The 18,680-nt window shown below is 44.0% G+C and overlaps 1 protein-coding gene and 1 long non-coding RNA gene across 4 annotated transcripts in view; one reads left to right on the plus strand and one right to left on the minus strand.

The window, feature by feature from the left end:
- On the plus strand, positions 8,658 to 10,485 carry TMEM174 (transmembrane protein 174). Its single transcript, XM_003123688.4, has 2 exons — positions 8,658 to 9,709; positions 9,877 to 10,485. Exons 1-2 carry the CDS (start codon positions 9,075 to 9,077, stop codon positions 9,980 to 9,982), a joined length of 741 nt encoding a protein of 246 aa, XP_003123736.2. The 5' UTR covers positions 8,658 to 9,074; the 3' UTR covers positions 9,983 to 10,485.
- Positions 13,366 to 18,680, minus strand: part of LOC102165038 — a 97,512-nt gene continuing 92,197 nt past the window's right edge. For all 3 annotated transcript variants that reach the window (XR_002341736.1, XR_002341735.1, XR_002341737.1), the window contains one exon: positions 13,366 to 14,381. This is a non-coding gene — a long non-coding RNA (uncharacterized LOC102165038). The remainder of the gene's footprint in view (positions 14,382 to 18,680) is intronic.

An 18,680-nucleotide genomic window follows, 5' to 3' on the forward strand; every position in this document is an offset into this window, starting at 1 on the left:
TTCAGTAAGATGGGGTCCTGCGATAGCTTCAGCAGCCATGGCATTCATTGAGAACACTACCCCCCCAAAATTTGCCTCTTCATTTTTTCATTTAGAGGAATTAAATAGATGTAGGTTTCGGTTATAAAAGGAAATGGCATATTGAATATACCTGCTTTTAACATGTTTAAAATTGATTAGTAATTGTGAAAACTTACCAGCCAGATTTTCTGAACTCAGTTGAAGTATTACTTTTATTCACTGCAGAAGAAATATTCCAGCAGTACAAAGGGTCAAATTCTGGATAAAATGAATGAATGAATTGCTCAACTAAGGACAAAAGGCTCATAGCCAGGTGTGTCAGGAACCAGCATGACCCGCCAGCTATCTGACACCAGCTCTGGGACCTGAAACCAGAGATCCTACAATCTCACTCAGCCTGCCAGTGGGCTGCCAAGCCCTAGGACCTGGCTTCAGTCACCAGTGGATGGGCACCAGTCCCAAGATCTCCCAGACCCTAGCCCCCCCATACCAGTGAGTGGACATTGGCTCCAGGACCACTAAAATGTCTCAGCCTGTCTTATCAGGATTCAGCCAACACACCAGCAGGCCAGTACCAGCCCCAGGACCTCTTGGGCCCTGGTTCTGCCCGCCCCCAGGCCAACACCAGTTCTGAGATACCTTGGATACCTCAACCAGGGATCCTGGGATCCAGCCTCCTTCACGAGTGGGCCAGTACCAGGTTTGGGACACCTTGGAGCCTAGCTGTGTCAGGAACTACCATCAGGCTGACACTCAGTCTGGGAATGCTGGCCCTCAAACTACCCATCCCAGAACCCAGCTCTGCTTACCACTGAACTAGAACTAGCTCCAGGACCTCCGAAGTTCCACAGCCAGTTTCCTTGTGACCCAGCCCTGCAAACCCTCAACACAAAGCAAGGCCAGAGGCCAGCCACACCTACCAGGATGCCCACGGTAGTGAGTCCACCATAACACAAAGATCCAGGCAGCCTACATACAGGGTACCCCTAAAGCATATTGCTTTGGTGACCAGAAGGGAGTACACTGCTAGGATGTGTAGGATGTCTCCTGCACTTCTCCAAGGTTGGGAAATGTAACCAACCTACAAGATACATAGAAATAACAACAGCAAATTGGGCAAAATCAGGTGACATAAGAACATGTTCCAAATGAAGGAAGAAGATAAAACTCCAGAAGAACTAGGTGAAGTGGAGAGAGGCAATAAATACACTAGACAGAGTTCCCATTGTGGCTTATGAGGTTAAGGGCCAGATGTAGTCTCCATGAGGATGTAGTTTTGATCCCTGGTCTCACTCAGTGGGTTAAGGATCCAACGTTGCCACTAGCTGTGAGCATAGGTCATAGATGTGGTTCAGATCCTGTGTTGCTGTGGCTATGTCATAGGCCTGAAGGTGCATCTCCGATTTGACCCCTGGCCTGAGAACTTCCATATGCCATAGGTGCAGCCCTAAAAAATCAAAACAAAACAAAACAAAACAAACAAACAAACCCAAAAAACACTAGAAAGAATCAAGGCTAGATTAAATAGTACAAAGAATGGATCAACGAGCTGAAAGAGTAGTGGAAATCACAGAAGATGAACAGAAAAGAGTAAACAGAAGTGAGGACAATTTAAGAGACCTCTGGGATAACATTACAGGGGTCCCAGATGGAGAAGAGAGAGAAAAAGAGGCAGAGAACATATTGAACACAATATAGCTTAATAGCTAAAAACTTCCCTCAACTGGGAAAGGGAATAGGTATCCAAGTTCAGGCATCACAGAGAGTCTAGAACAGGATCCACTCAGAAGGGACTACATCAAGGCACATTGTAAAGAAGATGGTAAAAATTAAAGATAGAGAATGTTAAAAGCAATAAGGGGAAAGCAACAAGTTATGTACAAGGGAACTCCCATATGGCTACCAGCTGACTTTTCAGCAGAAACTCTGCAGGTCAAAAGGGAGTGACACATTGTATTTAAAGTGATGAAAGGGAAAAACCTACAACCAAAAAGATCCTACCTGGCAAGGTTCTCATTCAGATTTGATGGAGAGATTAGAAGTTTTGCAGATGAGCACAAGCTAAAAGAGTTCAGTACAACCAAACCAGCTTTACAAAAAGGGTCATAGGGACTTCTGTAAGTGAAAAAGAAAAGGTCACAACTAGAAACATGAAAATTACAAAAGGAAAAAGCTCATTGGTAAAGACAAATATACAGTAAAGGTGATAAATCAACCATGTACAGAGCTGGTAGGAAAGGTAAAAGACAAAAGCAGTAAACTCATCTATATCTGCAATAAGTAGTTAAGGGATACACAAAACAAAAGGTGTAAACTATGATGTCAAAAACTGTAATCATTGTGGGGGAGTAAAAATGCAGGACTGTTAAAATGTGTTTGCAATTAAGAGTTCAGCAACTTAACAACAACAAAAATATCAGCAACTTAACATAATCATATAGATAGACAAATAGATACAGACACATCTACATATAAATATCATGGTAACCACAAAGCAAAAATCTATAATAGATACATACACAAAAAAGAGAAAGGAATCCAAACGTAACACTAAATATAGGTATCAAATCACAAGGGAAGAGAAAAAAAAAGATGAAAGGAACCGAAGAGAATTTTAAAAGCAACCCTCAAACAATTAACCAAAATGACAATTAGTACTTACTTATCAATAATTACTTCAAATATAAATGGACTAATGCTCCAATCAAAAGACATAGAGTGACCAAATGGATACAAAACCAACATATATTATATGTGGAATCTTTTTAAAAATGATAGAAATGAATTTATTTAAAAAATAGAAATAGACTCCCAGACATAGAAAACAAACTTATAGTTATCAAAAGGAAATGGTGGGGGATAAATTAGGAACTTGGATTAACATATACACATTTTGTATAAAAGATATTACAGTTGTATAAAAATGAAGGTCTATCTATATAGCACAGGGAACTATATTCAATATCTTATAATAACCTAGAATGGAAAAGAATCTGAAAAATACATATATCTGAATCACTTGGCTTTACACCAGAAACTAATACTGTAAATTAGCCATACTTCAATAAAAAAATTAAAAAATAGAGAGGGCCTAAATAATAATTTCAGATATGAAAAAGTAGAAGTTACAACTGACACCACAGAACACAAAGGGTCATAAGAACCTACTTTGAACAACAATATGCCAAGAAAATGAATACCCTAGAAGAAACAGACAAATCCCTAGAAATATACAATCTCCCAAGACTGAACCAGGAAGAAATAGAAAATATGAACAAACTAATCACCAGTAATAAAATTGAATCAGTAATAATTATAACAATAAAAACCCTCCCAATGAACAAAATTTCAGAACCAGATGCCTCACAGGTGAATTCTACTAAACATTTAGAAAAGAGTCAGCACCTATCTTTCTTAAACTATTCCAAAAACTTGCAGAGGAAGGACTGCTTCTAGACTTGTTCTATGAGACCAGTATCTCTGATACCAAATATATCACAAAAAAAGAAAATTACAGGTCAACATCACTGATGAATATATATGCAAATATCCTCAACAAAATATTAGCAAACTGAATCCAACAATACATTAAAAGGACATACACCATGATCAAATGAGTCTTACCCCTAGGATGCAAGGATGGTTCAATATCCATAAATCAATCAATGTGATACACCACATTAACAAATTGAATAAAAATAATATGATCATCTCAATAAATGCAGAAAAAGGTTTTGAGGAAATTCAACTTCCAGTTATATACATTTGAAAAAAACTCTCTGCAAAACGGGTATTGAGGAAACATACCTCAATATAATAAAGGCTATATCCAATAAGCCCACAGCTAACATCACGCTCAGCAGTGAAAAGCTAACGTGTTTCCTCTAAGGAACAAGACAAGGATACCCACTCTTGCTACTTTCATTCAACATAGTATTGGATGTCCTAGGCATAGGACAAAGAAATAAAATAAATCCAAACTGGAACAGAAGAAGTAAAATTGTCACTCTTTGCAGATGACATAATACTACACATAGAAAATCCTAAAGACACTACCAAAAAACTACTAGAGCTCATCAATGAATTGGCAAAGTTGCAGATACAAAATCAATATACAGAAATTTGCATTTCTATGCACTAGCAGCAAACTATCAGAAAGAGAAATTTATTTATTTATTTATTGTCTTTTTAGGGTCACATCCATGGCATATGGAAATTCCCAGACTAGGGGCAGAATTAGAGCTGCAGCTGCTGGCCTATGTATGTCACAGACATAGCAACACAGCAAAAGATGTGAGCCATGTCTGTGACCTACACCACAGCTCACAGCCAACACCAGATCCTTTCACCCACTGAATGAGGCCAGGGGTCAGATCCATGTCCTCATGGATAATAGTTGGGTTTGTTCCCACAATGGGAACTCCAGAAAGAGAAATTAAGGATTTATAATTACATCAAAAAGAATAAAATAAATAGGAATAAATTTAATTAAGGGGTTAAAAGACCTTATACAGGAAACTATGAGACCTTGATAAAAGACATTGAAGACAATACAAATAGAAAGATATTCCATGTTCATGGATTGGAAGAATTAATATTATCAAAATGACCATACTACCCAAAGTAATCTACAGATTTAATGCAATCCCTGTCAAAATACCAATGGAATTTTTCAGAGTATTAGTACAAATAATTTAAAATTTTGTATGATAGCATACACACACACACACACACACACACACACACACACACACACACACACAAAACCTAATAGCCAAAGAAATGTTGAGAAAGAAGAACAGAGCTGGAGATATCACACTCCCTAACTTCAGACTATACTGCAAAGCCACAGTCATTAAAACAGTATAGTACTGGCACAAAAACAGACACATGAGTCAATGGAAAAGAATAGAAAGCACAGAAATAAATGCACATGTTTGTGGTCAATTAGTCTCTGACTATGTAGGCAAGAATATACAATGAAGAAAAGATATTCCCGTCATAAGTAGTGCTGGCAAAACTGGACAGCTACATATAAAAAATGAAATTAGAACATTTTCTTACACCATGTACAAAAAGAAACTCAAAAGAGATTAAAGACCTAATTAGACCAGAAACTATAAAACTCCCAGAAGAAAACAGGATGAACACCTTGACAAAAACCATAGCAATATTTTTTTAATCTGTCTCTTAATGCAAAGAAAACAAAACCAAAAATAAACAAAAGGGACCTAATTAAACTTAAAAGCTTTTGCACAGCAATGGAAACCATCAACAAAACAAAAAGACAACCTACTGATTGAGAGGAAATATTTGCAAACTGTATGGCCAAAAAGGGGTTAATATTCAAAATATATACAGTTCATACAAATCAACACCAAAAAACAAACCCCTTTATTTTAGAAAGGGAAGAAGACCTGAACAGATATTCTTCCAAATGGCATGTGGCCAACAGACACATGAAAAGATGCTCAACATTGCTAACCATCAGAGAAATGCAAATTAAAACCACAATAAAGGGAAGTTCCTGTGTGGCACAGTGGGTTAAAAATCTGCTGTTGCCTCAGCTGTGGTGCAGACCACAACTGTGGCTCGAGTTCATTGTGGAGGAACTTCTACAGTGTGGCAAACAAACAGACAAACAAAACCCCACAATGAATTATCACCTCACACCTGTCAGAATGGCTAGCTAGCATCAGAAAAACCATAAATAACAAAGGTTACTGAGGGTGTGAAGAAAAGGGAATCCTCTTACACCTTGGTAGGAATGTAAATTGGATCAGCCACTGTGGAAATAGTATGGAGGTTCCTCAAAAAGCTAAAAATAGAACCACCATATGGATTTAACAATTCCACTTCTAGGTATATATCTGAAGAAAGCGAAGATACAAGCACAAGACAGAAACGGACACACAGGCATAAACAAATGTATTGTTACCAAAGGGGAAAGGGAAGAGGGGAAAGGGATAAATTAGGAGTATGTATACAAAATTCTTTATATAGAATAGAAAAGGAGGAAGGGTTTACAGTATAGCACAGGGAACAATAGTCAATATCTTGTGATAACCTGAAATAAAATAACTGACTTTGCTGTACACTACTAACACACTACTGTAAATCAACTATACTTCAATAAAAAAGCTCATGCATCCCAGTGTTCATAGCAGCACTTTTTTATTTTTATTTTTTTTGCTTTTAGGACTGCACTTGAGGCATATAGAGGTCCCCAGGCATCGAAACGGAGCTACAGCTGCCAGCCACAGCCACAGCAATGCAGGATCTGAGCTGCATCTGCAACCTACACCACAGCCCATGGCAATGCCAGATCCTTAACCCACTGAGCAAGGCCAGGGATCGAACCCACAACCTCATGGTTAGGAGTCAGATTTGTTTCCACAAGGGGAACTCCAGCAGCAATATTTACAATAGCCAAGATGTAGAAATGTAGAAGCAAGCTAAGTGTCCATGAAGAGGTGAACAAATAATGATGTGAGAAATACATATATGTATATTCACACACACATATACATACACACAATGGAATATTACTCAGCCATAAGATAGAATGAAATTTTGCCATTTGTAACAACTTGGATGGACTTGGAGGGTATTATGCTTCATGAAATACATCAGACAGAGAAAGACAAATACTGCACGTTATCACGTATATGGAATCTAAAAAGCAAAGCAAGTGAATGGATACAGCAAAACAGAAAGAGACTCACAGATATTGAGAACAAACCAGTGGTTACCAGGAAGGAGAGGGAAGGAGGAAGTGGGAAGAAGGAAGGGGCAAGACAGGGGTAGAGGATTAAGAGGGACAAACTACTGTGTATAAAATAAGCTACCAGGATATATTATACAGTACAGTACAGGGAATATAGCCAATATTTTATGACTTTAAAAGGAGTACAGTCCATAAAACTTTGAATCATTTTGTTGTAACCTTGAAACTAACATTGTAAATTAACTATATACTTCAATAAAAAATAAAATAAGGCATAACTAGAGTTTCCTGATGTGTCTGCTCTGAAAGCCATTCCAGTTTTGCATTCATGGGCTGTTTTGACGAAGGTAATTTCCTTCTTCTGTTTCAGTGTTGCCAGTTGTTGTCTTAATTGCAAAAGGGTATAGCTATAGACAAATGGGAAGCATGAGCTGAGTGTTTTCAAAGAACAATTTTGACAGCCTAGCTCTTTCTAAATGCCAGGGACTGTTTCAACTGTTAACTCAGGGGTGAAGGGCCTGAAAACAACATCAGGCTAGCCGACCAGAATTTTTATGATTAAAGCAAAAAGCTGGCTCCCTGGACTCTGATCTAGCCCAGTGGGAAGGGGGGCAGACCTCTCCTATTGCAACATCACTTCATTCTTGCTGTTCAAGGACACGTGCAGGGAGGTACCTGATGGGGTCACCTGCTTGCCTTCCCATCTGTTTGGCAGCAAAGTTGAAGATCACAAGCCTTGTCCTGTAGCAGGGCCAGGCATTCTGGAGGGGAAGAAAGTCCCCTGGTTTCCCAGGAGCCTTGGGATTAAATTGGAGTAGGGTTTTCAAGGATTCCTGATGATAAGAGACACCTGGGCCACTTACTCTCCCTTGGAAATGTTGGTTCTGCTGAGCTGAATTGGGAACTCAGATGTTGCTGTTTAAAAATATGGGCCGGGTGATTCTTATCATCAGGGAAGTTTGGGAAGCCCTGCCTTAGGGCAAGAGGGCAGCTCTTTTCCTGGACCTTGCGCTCACGCCCACAAAAGAGAGCTGATATAATATTTAACCACTGAAGAGGGACAGCTGTTCGGAGAAGATCTCTCCAGGGAAGAGGGCTACAGTTACTATTCGGGGGCCGGGGGAGGAAATTAGCCGAGCTGTGCTGGGTTCTGTAGTTAGGAATGACAAATCATGCCACTGAAGGGCAAGTTTTCTTCTCTAAATCAACTTGGGTTTGGTAGCCAAACACAGCAGGTTTGAAAATGCAGCTGAAAAAAAAGGAGTTCCTGTCATGCCTCAGCGGAAACGAATCTGACTGGCATCCATGAGGATGCAGGTTCGATTCCTGGCCTCGCTCAGTGAGTTAAGGATCCAGTGTTGCCGTGAGCTGTGGTGTAGGTCGAAGACATGGCTCAGATCCTGCATTGCTCTGACTTGTGGCATAGGCTGGCAGCTACAGCTCCAATTTGACCCCTAGCCTGAGAATCTCCATATGCCGTGGGTGTGGCCCTAAAAAGACAAAAAAAAAAAAAAAAAAAGGAAAGAAAATGCAGCTGTTCATTTCACTGTGGAAACTGGAGACTATGCCACCACCACGGACCAAGGGCCTGATGTGTGGGTTCCTGAGACCCTGGGGTCATACCTGACGCTCGGCCAATGAGACTGTGCATGGAAAGGCTTCTAGGGGGAATTGTTCCTCTCCCACAGCTGGAATTATTCCCCAAATGCTGAAATCCAGGGCACTTGGTGCTTGACCAGGAAAGAGCAGGACCTCAGGGCTTTGGAGAGTTGCTGTGAACATTTCAGTGTTACCCCAGCTAGAGATTCCTAAGGTGGGAAGGAAAACAAGACAATGAGGCAGGTCTCTGCCTATTTCTAGTGAGCTGACCCAGCAGGAAAGTTGGGTTAGATTCCTGAACGTGTGGCGGAAAAATCAAGGGGCCCTCCATGGCCAGAGGCCCTGGAGGTCTCCTGCAATTTCTACTATCTTGGTCCTGGGAGGATGCAAAGAGAGCTTTGGCACAGGGCCGAAACCATCTAGAAAAGTGTCTCCTGGCACGTAAGATGGGCTCAACAAATACTGTTGAATGAGTGAATGAATGAACGTGGAAGAGAGAGTGATGGTCACTGAATTGCAAATCAGAAGACGCTAGTTGTTGACCCTCTATGAAAACACTTCAGGCTTCACTTCTCAGACCTTTATTCTTCTAAACAAAGTTCAGGCCTCTGCATGTTCTACTCTGTTAACCACAGAAGCCCAAAGTTCTTCCATAACTAACCTGGACCTGGGATCCCTGTGCTCTGCTCTCAGGAGCTCTCACAACCCCTTTTCCCCTGGAAGACGCATGAGGACGATGGAGCAGGGCCACAACCGCGTGGAGGACTTCCCTCTCAATGTGTTTTCCGTCACCCCTTACACGCCCAGTACCGCTGACATCCAGGTGTCGGATGACGACAAGGCGGGGGCCACCTTGCTCTTCTCGGGCATCTTCCTGGGACTGGTGGGGATCACATTCACCATCATGGGCTGGATCAAATACCAAGGAGTCTCCCACTTTGAATGGACCCAGCTCCTTGGACCCATCCTGCTGTCGGTGGGGGTCACGTTCATCCTGATTGCCGTGTGCAAGTTCAAAATGCTCTCCTGCCAGTTGTGCAAAGAGAGTGAGGAGAGGGTCCCGGACTTGGAGCAGACGGCCGGAGGACAATCGTTTGTTTTCACTGGTATCAACCAACCCATCACCTTCCACGGGGCCACGGTGGTGCAGTATATCCCCCCCCCTTATGGCTCTCAAGAGCCCCTGGGGATGACCACCACCTACCTGCAGCCGGTGGTGAGCCCGTGCGGTCTCGTCCCGCCTGGAGGGCTGGCGGCTGCCATGCCAAGCCCGCCCCAGTACTACACCATCTACCCTCCAGAGAATGCTGCCTTTGTTCACGACCAGGACTACCCTTCCTTCGTGGATGCTGGAGATGACAGGTATGGTGAGTGCAGTAGGGACGCTCCCCTTCCAGCCTTGGCTGTGTTTGCTGTAAGGAAGGTGGCAGGAGAATGCACATCTGTGTGGCTCATTGTCAGGACAGTGGCATTGGTTTGAGAGGGGCTGTGGGCTGTAACGCATCTTGTGCTCTCTGCTCCCCTTTCAGGTCCAGCCCTGATGCTGAGCAGCTAGAAGAGACACAGCTGGGAGATGAGGATTCCACCTGTTTCTCTCCTCCCCCCTATGAGGAAATATGCTCCCTCCCCCGCTAGAGAGTGTTCGATGCCGTGACCTTCGGAAGTGAGACAGCAGAGGAGCCCAGGCAGCCTGACAGACACCATTCAGGGTGGGGGAGGGGAAGTGGGAGGTAGACTCTCTCCGATTGGTAAAAATTAGGCCGAGGTAGGGAAACTCCCTCCCAGGAGAGCTAGAAATCCCCTGCCTAGGGTTTGGGATCAGGAATTTCACCTATTTATCCTCCCCTCACCCTCTTCCCACTGGAAGGCACTGGTGTCTTTATTTGAGCTTCAGCAGCCAAGGGAAAAATCACTATTGCTGTGACTTTGGGAGTTTCCACAGTAGTGCAAGTGGGGGGTGGGAAGGAAACGGGAAGAGAAAACAGGCTCAACTGGAGATCTTCCAGTGCCTGTTCTCAGCCCTCAAACAGGATTTGCGTATTTGAAAGCACTTGGTTGCCATTCTGTGTCCCTGGAGGACTCTGGGTATCTTCGAGTCTACTGAATAAATAAATAAAGACTAAAAGAATAAATAATAATAAAATGGAATAAAATAATGTCTCCTGGGGAGTTCCCATCGTGGCTCAGTGGTTAACGAATCTGACTAGGAACCATGAGGTTGTGGGTTCGATCCCTGGCCTTGCTCAGTGGGTTAAGGATCCAGCATTGCTGTGAGCTGTAGTGTAGGTTGCAGTCGCGGCTTGGATCCCGCGTTGCTGTGGCTGTAGCGTAGGCTGGCGGCTACAGCTCCGATTAGACCCCTGCCTGGGAACCTCTGCATGCCGTGATTGAGGCCCTAAAAAGACAAAAAGACAAAATAATAATAATAATAATAATATCTCCTGTTAGAATAGTATCAGATAGCTGGCTAAAACATGCAAAATAAATAAAAATAGGACAATGATGTTGATCAATCCTTGAGTTATCGCTGGGTCACAGGGACCCTGGGTGGCTGACTTCTCTTCAGCAAGGTTGAAACTTGAGGTGTCCACCATGGGAAGCAATCTGTGCTGGGCCCAGGGGCCAAGAGGACTCGGGTACCGCCCTACACACAGATGAGATCTGTTGAATTGCTTCCGTGTCAATACCTGGAAAATCATGAATCATGAAAGCCATCTTTATGGTCAAGATAAAAGATAAGCTCACCTTCTTTATTTAAAAAAATAACTTAGTGCCCTTCATCTCCCCAAGTCTGGGCTGAGTAAGAAACAACCAGAACAGACTCACAGACTCTAGGAGAGAAAGGTAAAACCATCGGGGTTTAAAAGAAAGCATTTTCCATAGGCTACAAAAATAAGAAGAGTGGCCCATCGCAAGGAACATAGGATTTAGCAGGTCTTTAACGTTTGGTACTGTGTTTGTCTAGGGGATGATTTTTACGAATCTTTATTCAAAGTATCCAGTATTCCAAGGATATAATTAAAGTAAGTTCCTGACATTATTACTGCAATTTGTATGATATCTTAGGGATATAACCTCTTTATATGAGAATTCATTTGCATGTTTGATGATAGAAGGCCATTGAAAGATACGGCTCTGTTTATAGAAACTAGCTTTATACTCAACGTATTCATGAAATACTGGACTCCTGGCTGAGGGCCATCAGTCCTGGGGAGGAAGTTTGGTGACAAGACATAGTGGAGCGTCACCAGGGGCACGCCCACCGGCAATGCCTGACCCCCTGCCTCCCTCACCCCTTTCCTCCTCATCCTCACCCACCACATGACTTGATGTTCCTGGATTTGGGTTCCCATGAGCATCAAGGGTCACTCAAAAGGGAAAGAGTTGTTAGGACAGGACATCCACGAGTGGAAGGCAGGAGGGGAGAACAGCCAATGGCCTTGGTGATGCCTGGAGTCTGACATGTGGGGAAGTGGCCTTGAGGGTTTTGTTTTTAGCTCCAGGCAGCAGTCATTCAGCACGACTGCCCCTGATCCAAAGCAGGAAAGGTGCTAACAGAGAGGTCATTTATGCTTCTGGAGACAGTGTGTCAGAGCAGATGGCTCAAGAAGGGAGGTGGGGCTCAGAAAATAGGAATTCAGCACTTATTTATTGAGCTTCTCCTCTGTGTCCAGACCCAGGCCATCAAGCGGGGATATAACAGTGAAAAGCCAAACCCACAGAAGAGCAGATAATGGCTTCGCCTTGGTGGGGTTTCCAGTCTAGAGAGGAGACTGATATTGATCACTCATTCCCTGATGCCCAAGGGGTCCTGGAGCAAGAGAGGGGTCACCCTTCATCGGGAGGGTCACTTGGGGAAGGGAAGTCAGGGTCACTGTATTGCACAACCTGGGGCTCACTGTTAATAGGCAGCTGTGACACTGGGCCTTCTAGGCCTCTGAGGACTGAGAGCGCTAAAGGAACAGCAGCCAATACTGAACAAAGGTGTGTGTGGGGGGGACGTAGACAGGCAAGATCCCAGAGTGGAGGCAGTCTTAGGAGACACCTTGCAGTGGTATAAACGTTTTTTTTGTCTTTTGTGTTTTTAGGGCCACCCCTACGGCATATGGAGGTTCCCAGGCTAGGGGTCTAATCAGACCTGTAGCCACCAGCCTACACCACAGCCACAGCAATGCGGGATCCAAGCCGCATCTGCGACCTACACCACAGCTCATGGCAACCTGGATCCTTAACCCACTGAGCAATGCCAGGGATCAAACCTGCAACCTCATGGTTCCTAGTTGGATTCATTTCTGCTGTGCCATGAAGGGAACTTCTGTTTAAACATTTTTGTTCCACTGCTGCTGCAGCTGTCAAACAGAGCTGCCTTCTACTACCTGGGAAATCTTATCTCCCACCCTCTAGCTTTGAGACAACCCCCCACCCCCGCCACCCACAAAGCTCTATTTCTGTCCTCATTTTGAAGTTGCAGGGTACAAGAGGATGGGAAGCCCACTGAGCAGCCCCTGGACTCTGATACCAGGTCTTTGCTGTTCTCTTGGACCACTGAGCACACACTCCTGGCAGAGTTTCAGGTGGTCTGGATTTTTGCCTGCCTTCATTCTCTCCCTCAGTATCTTACCAGGGCTGAATGGAGAACTGTCATCTGGGGATAGTGAATTGGAGTCTGTCTGGTCCTGGCTGTGCCACCCACCCTGAGACGACTGGTTTGGAATCTGGCCCAGGCTTTACGCACAGGCTCAAAGATCCGGTGTCCAGGCTAGAACCCATGGGGCCTTGTCAGCCTTGCCAAACATCTTAGTCTGTGTCTGCAGAGCAGTTGGGAAGCCATCAAAATGGGGGTTTGTTGTTGTTTGTTTATTTTTTTAGGAATGCACCCTTGGCATATGGAGGTTCCTAGGCTAGGGGTCAAATGGGAGCTGCAGCTGCCGGCCTATGCCGAAGCCACAGCCACGCCAGATCTGAGCCGTGTCTGCAACCTACACAGCTCATGGTAATGCCGGATCCTTAACCCACTGAGTGGGGCCAGGGATTGAACCCACAACCTCATGGATGTTAATGAGGTTCTTAACCCACTGAGCCACAATGGAAACTCCTACTGAAGTGTTTTAATGAGGAGGGAGCTGCAGTCTGATTCTGAGTACTTGCTGGTTAGAGATAGACCCAGAGGCACATGGGGTGTGATATTCGCCTTGCTAGTGACGTCCAGATCTCAGTGACCAGAGCCCCGGGAGAATTCCTTCTCCTCCACCCTCAGTCTTGGCTGAGCTGTTGTGTCTGGGCACGCTCTGGTGGTCTACACAGCATTCACAATAAAGCTAAAAGCTCTTGTTACTCAAAGGAGACAGGTTTCTTAAGAACTTACTATCTCTCGGAGCCAGTTGGGTTGGGCCTTTGGGCTGGAGACACCAATGACAGCTGGCGACCTTGATGGGACAGGAAAGGACCATCCAAGCCTGGGAAATGAGGCCCAGGCACTGAGGAGACATTTTTGCAAAGCTCTTAGACTTCCCTCTCATCTTGGGCTGATCTTGTGGGCAGTGGGTCTGCAGGCCCTGGGAAGTAGTTGTCCTGCGGAGACTGAATTCCTGTCCCCTTTTCCTCCGCTGAGCCAGGCACAGGTCCAATGCTTCAAGTGTCTCTGATCCTAAACAGCCCTTTAAATGTGCTTCCCAATTTTTAAGGGGGTGAGGGTTACGGGATAAAAATAAACCTCTTATTGGTGATGAGCTGGCCCTGGGTGTCTGTTTTCAGCTTCTGACCTCCGACGCTCCTCATGGGCCTTGTTTACTATTCGGTCAGTGGATAGGGCTGAGCTGAAGCCCCACACCCCCTGGGTGACTGGCGTTTCTCCCCTACACAGAAGCTCCTCATGGTAGCTGAAGGGTAGATGCCTTCTTACCAACCCAGAGAAGAGAGGTGGTGCGGCCGAGTTCTCAGTAGAGTCCTCACCTGTCAACAACCAGGCACAGCCTGCAGAGGGGGCAGCTCACGCCCCTAGTGGTCACCAGAGGCCTCACGCCAAGTTCAGTTCCTGTTGAATAACACATGTGGAATGAATAAATGAACTTTTCTTAGAAAAATATTTATAATATATATTTAAAGTTAAAAACATCAGGCTACTTATAAAGAGTATGAGCCTTGTTCTACATGTAAAGTATAGAAGATCTCTGAAAACATGCAGAATATTAGGGGGTCAATGGTGGTTGTCTCCATGGAGACCGGGGGGGAAAATGCATTTCCAAGCTGCCATTTTGTTTCTGTGTATTTTGATTTTTCTGGGATAAAGTGGTGCCTTTATAATTGAGGAACAAATAAGATGGACCTCATTTTTTTTTAAAAAAAATGAACATTTCAAATAGGTAACAATATATAGACCACTCTAGTTCAACTTAGCTCTTTTTTTTTTTTGATTATGAAAAATTTCAAATAAATACAAGAGTAGAAAGACGAGTATAGGAAACCCTATGTAGCTATTATCCACTCTCAACTCATGGCCAACTTATTTAATTTATCCCCCCACCAACAACTGCCCCCTCCACACAAGAGGATTTTTATTTATTTATTTATTTATTGTCTTTTTGCGATTTCTTGGGCCACTCCTGCAGTATATGGAGGTTCCCAGGCTAGGGGTTGAATCGGAGCTGTAGCTGCTGGCCTACACCACAGCCACAGCCACAGCAATGCGGGATCCGAGCCGCATCTGCAACCTACACCACAGCTCACGGCAACGCCTGATCCTTAACCCACTGAGCGAGGGCAGGGATTGAACCCACAACCTCATGGTTCCTAGTCAGATTTGTTTCCACTGTGCCACAACAGGAACTCCTTGAAGTCTTTATCTTTTAAAGATTTACAATGAAATATTCTAGGATGAAGTGATTTGATGGTTTGGATTTGCTTTTTAAAAATCCTCTTGTGGGGGAGCTACCGTCGTGGCTCAGTGGTTAACGAATCCGATTAGGAACCATGAGGTTGCGGGTTTGATCCCTGGCCTCCCTCAGTGGGTTAAGGACCCAGCGTTGCTGTGAGCTGGGGTGTAGGTTGCAGACGTGGCTCGGATCTGGCATTGCTGTGGCTCTGGTGTAGGCTGGCAGCTGTAGCTCTGATTAGACCCCTTGCCTGGGAACCTCCGTATGCCACGGAGACGGCCCCAAAAAGACAAAAAAAAAAAAAAATAGACTTCAAAAGACAACACTACTATTATATTTCCAAAATGTATACTCATTCCTTAATGTCATCAAATATTTAGTCTTCAACTTCTTCAATTTTCTCTACTTTATTTCATTTTTTACCTCTGTCTTGTTTGAGTCAGGATCCAAATGAGACTAGCTTTTTGCTAAATGGATCCTAAATTTCTCTCTATATTATATATTTGGAGGAGATCTGGGGACACAGGGAGCTGGCAAATTATTCATAGTAGCAAATTCATACTTATTAAATTTCACTTTCCAAACAAAAACATGTTAAAAGATTTTTCGCTTTAGATTTCCCTCTTTGTTGCCTGAAACTCTAGGATTCTCCTGGTATTGGAAACTGATTTTTTCCACTTCTAGCATATTGTAGGAGATTTTCTAAACAGTCCTAGACAAAAATTTACATGAAAAGAAAAACAAGATATTTGAGTGTTGGAGAAATAGCTGCTGCAGACAGTTTCAATAACATCAGAAAACTGATAACTGTCAGCATTTGGGGCTTGGTTGGTGAAACATTTTAGGGAAAAAAAAAGTTCTTTCCTCCAGAGATCATAAAAACTCCTTTGACCATTTTGAAAGTGGGAACCAGAGTCTCCTCTTTAAGAAATAAAACCTCTTGCTGTACATTAAAATATCACCTGGTACAACTGAACCCTCTGAGGTTATTGACTGTGGGCCTCTTACCGATGAGTTCTCAATGCTCAAATTAAAAACCTATATATTTTCTGGACATGCCTACAGCTCTTCCTTTGAAGACAGATGTGTGTGTGTGTGTGTGTGTGTGTGTGTGTTCACCTATACTCTCTTATTATAGAAGGTGATTTATGGATTTCTTGCCCGTTCACTACTTGTAAATCATCAAGAGTTTTATGTCCCCAGCAGTCAGCAGTTGGTTATAAAATCAAGAGCGAGCGGTACTAAATAAACCTTTACTGGATTGCTCCTAAGAATTGATGACAAATCAGAAAGTGAAGACAACTCCACGGGAATGATTCTCACCTGCCTCTGGGACACCACAAAGGTCTCAGATAGGGGAATTTTGTCTTGAGCTTTTAGGAAGATTAATAACCAGATGAACTGGGAAGGAAATCAGTTTTCTGGGTTCCAGAAGTTTCCTTATAACAAAGAATGTGTCCTCCAGCACAAAACCTACACATGTGTAAATCATAGACACAAATATGTGTGTTGGAGTCTGCGTGCACACAAGGGGCTGGAAATGAAGCTTATGTGATTTTCCTGTTCTAATCTTCCCTTCGTTTAAAAGACCACATTTTTTGTTAAAGGCCCTGTGTGTGTGTATGTATTCTTTTTTAAATATACTGACTATCTCTTGAAGAAGACTAAGAACGGGTAATAATCATGGCCAGGGTGGAGGATGAGAGACTTATTGTTCACTTTACTTCATGCTAATTAATGAATTTTTTTTGCCATGTTCATATATTGTCTGCTCATAAAATTATTTTCAAAATACGAGAAGGAAATGCTCTCTCTCCATGTTCTTTTTTTTTTTTTCCGCTTTTTAGGGCCACACCCGCAGCACATGGAGGTTCCCAGGCTAGGGGTCCAATCAGAGCTACAGCTGCCAGCCTATACCACAGTCACAGCAACGTCAGATCCAAGCTACATCTGCAACCTACACCAGAGCTCACAGCAACACCGGATCCTTAACCCACTGAGCAAGGCCAGGGATTGAACCCACAACCTCATGGTTCCTCGTCCATTTCATTTCTGCTGCGCTAGGACATGGGAACTCCTCTCCATGTACTTTTACTATTAACCTTCTCTTCTTGCATCCTAGAGTAAATGATTTTCACTGCCACTGCTGCTTATACATGTAACAAATGCACACACATAAGACACATAGAAACAAATGTCGTATGTTTATATACATCTATGTGGACACAAATGCAAAGCAGTTTGAGTAACACTTCTACATGGACACACAGCACACATAAGGTCTCGGGGGGGAGAGAAGTTTTCATGGTGTATGGGGAAGAATTTTCACATATATATGTTGCTGCTGAAGTCCTCCGCTGGCGAGGTAAACCCCCAGTGTCAGTGTAACAGCACCACACATGATCATGAACCTGATTCCACAAGGGCTTCCTTGGATGGTTTTTCTCAACCCAGCCTCCGCCTTCACCCTTGGAAAAACTGGTCACAGCAGACAGCAAGTCACTTACCGAAGAGCCACCACCTTTGGGCCTTCAGAGGTGAAACCGAGTAACCTAAGTAAACGGATCCCCCATCAGAAGGAGCTGCGGGCCTCGACGGCACTGTCTCCCCTCGAGGAGGGTGTGAGAGCGACTGCAGCAGGTGCCCTGCCCCTTCCCTCCTGGGACCCGGGGCCTGTGGGGCTGGTCTGATCCCACTTCAGCCAGAAAGGACTCCTGGAATTTTCCAGAAGGCAAACAGGTAGTAAAGGGAAAAGCAAAAGCTCTCTCGACCAAGCTCCAAGTGGACAGGTTTAGCCTAGAGCTTCTGTGCCTCATTAGAGCCCCTCAGAGGCCATGGGGGGAGGGGCTCACCCTTGGGGGTCACCTTTCTGGTCTCTGTGCTCAAGGGACACCTCAGCTGACTTGCCAGCTTACTCTGGGGCCCTCGACAGCCCGTGGCAGGAGGCCCTGTCGTTACTCATTTCTGCATTTGGCAGACATGTTCCCAAAACTGAACAAAGTGAGCCTGTCACTTCAAGGGGAATAACTGACAGGGTTTGCGGCCAACAGCAACATTCAACCTTTCAAGGGAAAAGCAGAATTTTTGAAAACTTCTCGTTGCCATCATGAGCTTGACATCTCCCAAAGGGGGCTTTTATTTTGATAGAGGTATTGCTATTTTAAAATGTAATTTTTTGGAGTTCCCGTCGTGGCACAGTGGTTAACAAATCCAACTAGGAACCCTGAGGCTGCAGGTTCGATCCCTGGCCTTACTGAGTGGGTTGAGGATCCACCATTGCCGTGAGCTGTGGTGTGGGTCGCAGATGCGGCTCGGATCTGGCGTTGCTGTGGCTCTGGCGTAGGCTGGCAGCTACAGCTCCAATTCGACCCCTAGCCTGGGAACCTCCATATGCCACAGGTGCAGCCCTAGAAACGGCAAAAAGACCAAAAAAAAATGTAATTTTAAAAAATGTATGTCGT

This window comes from Sus scrofa, chromosome 2, assembly GCF_000003025.6.
Source record: "Sus scrofa isolate TJ Tabasco breed Duroc chromosome 2, Sscrofa11.1, whole genome shotgun sequence".
Lineage (NCBI taxonomy): Eukaryota > Metazoa > Chordata > Mammalia > Artiodactyla > Suidae > Sus > Sus scrofa.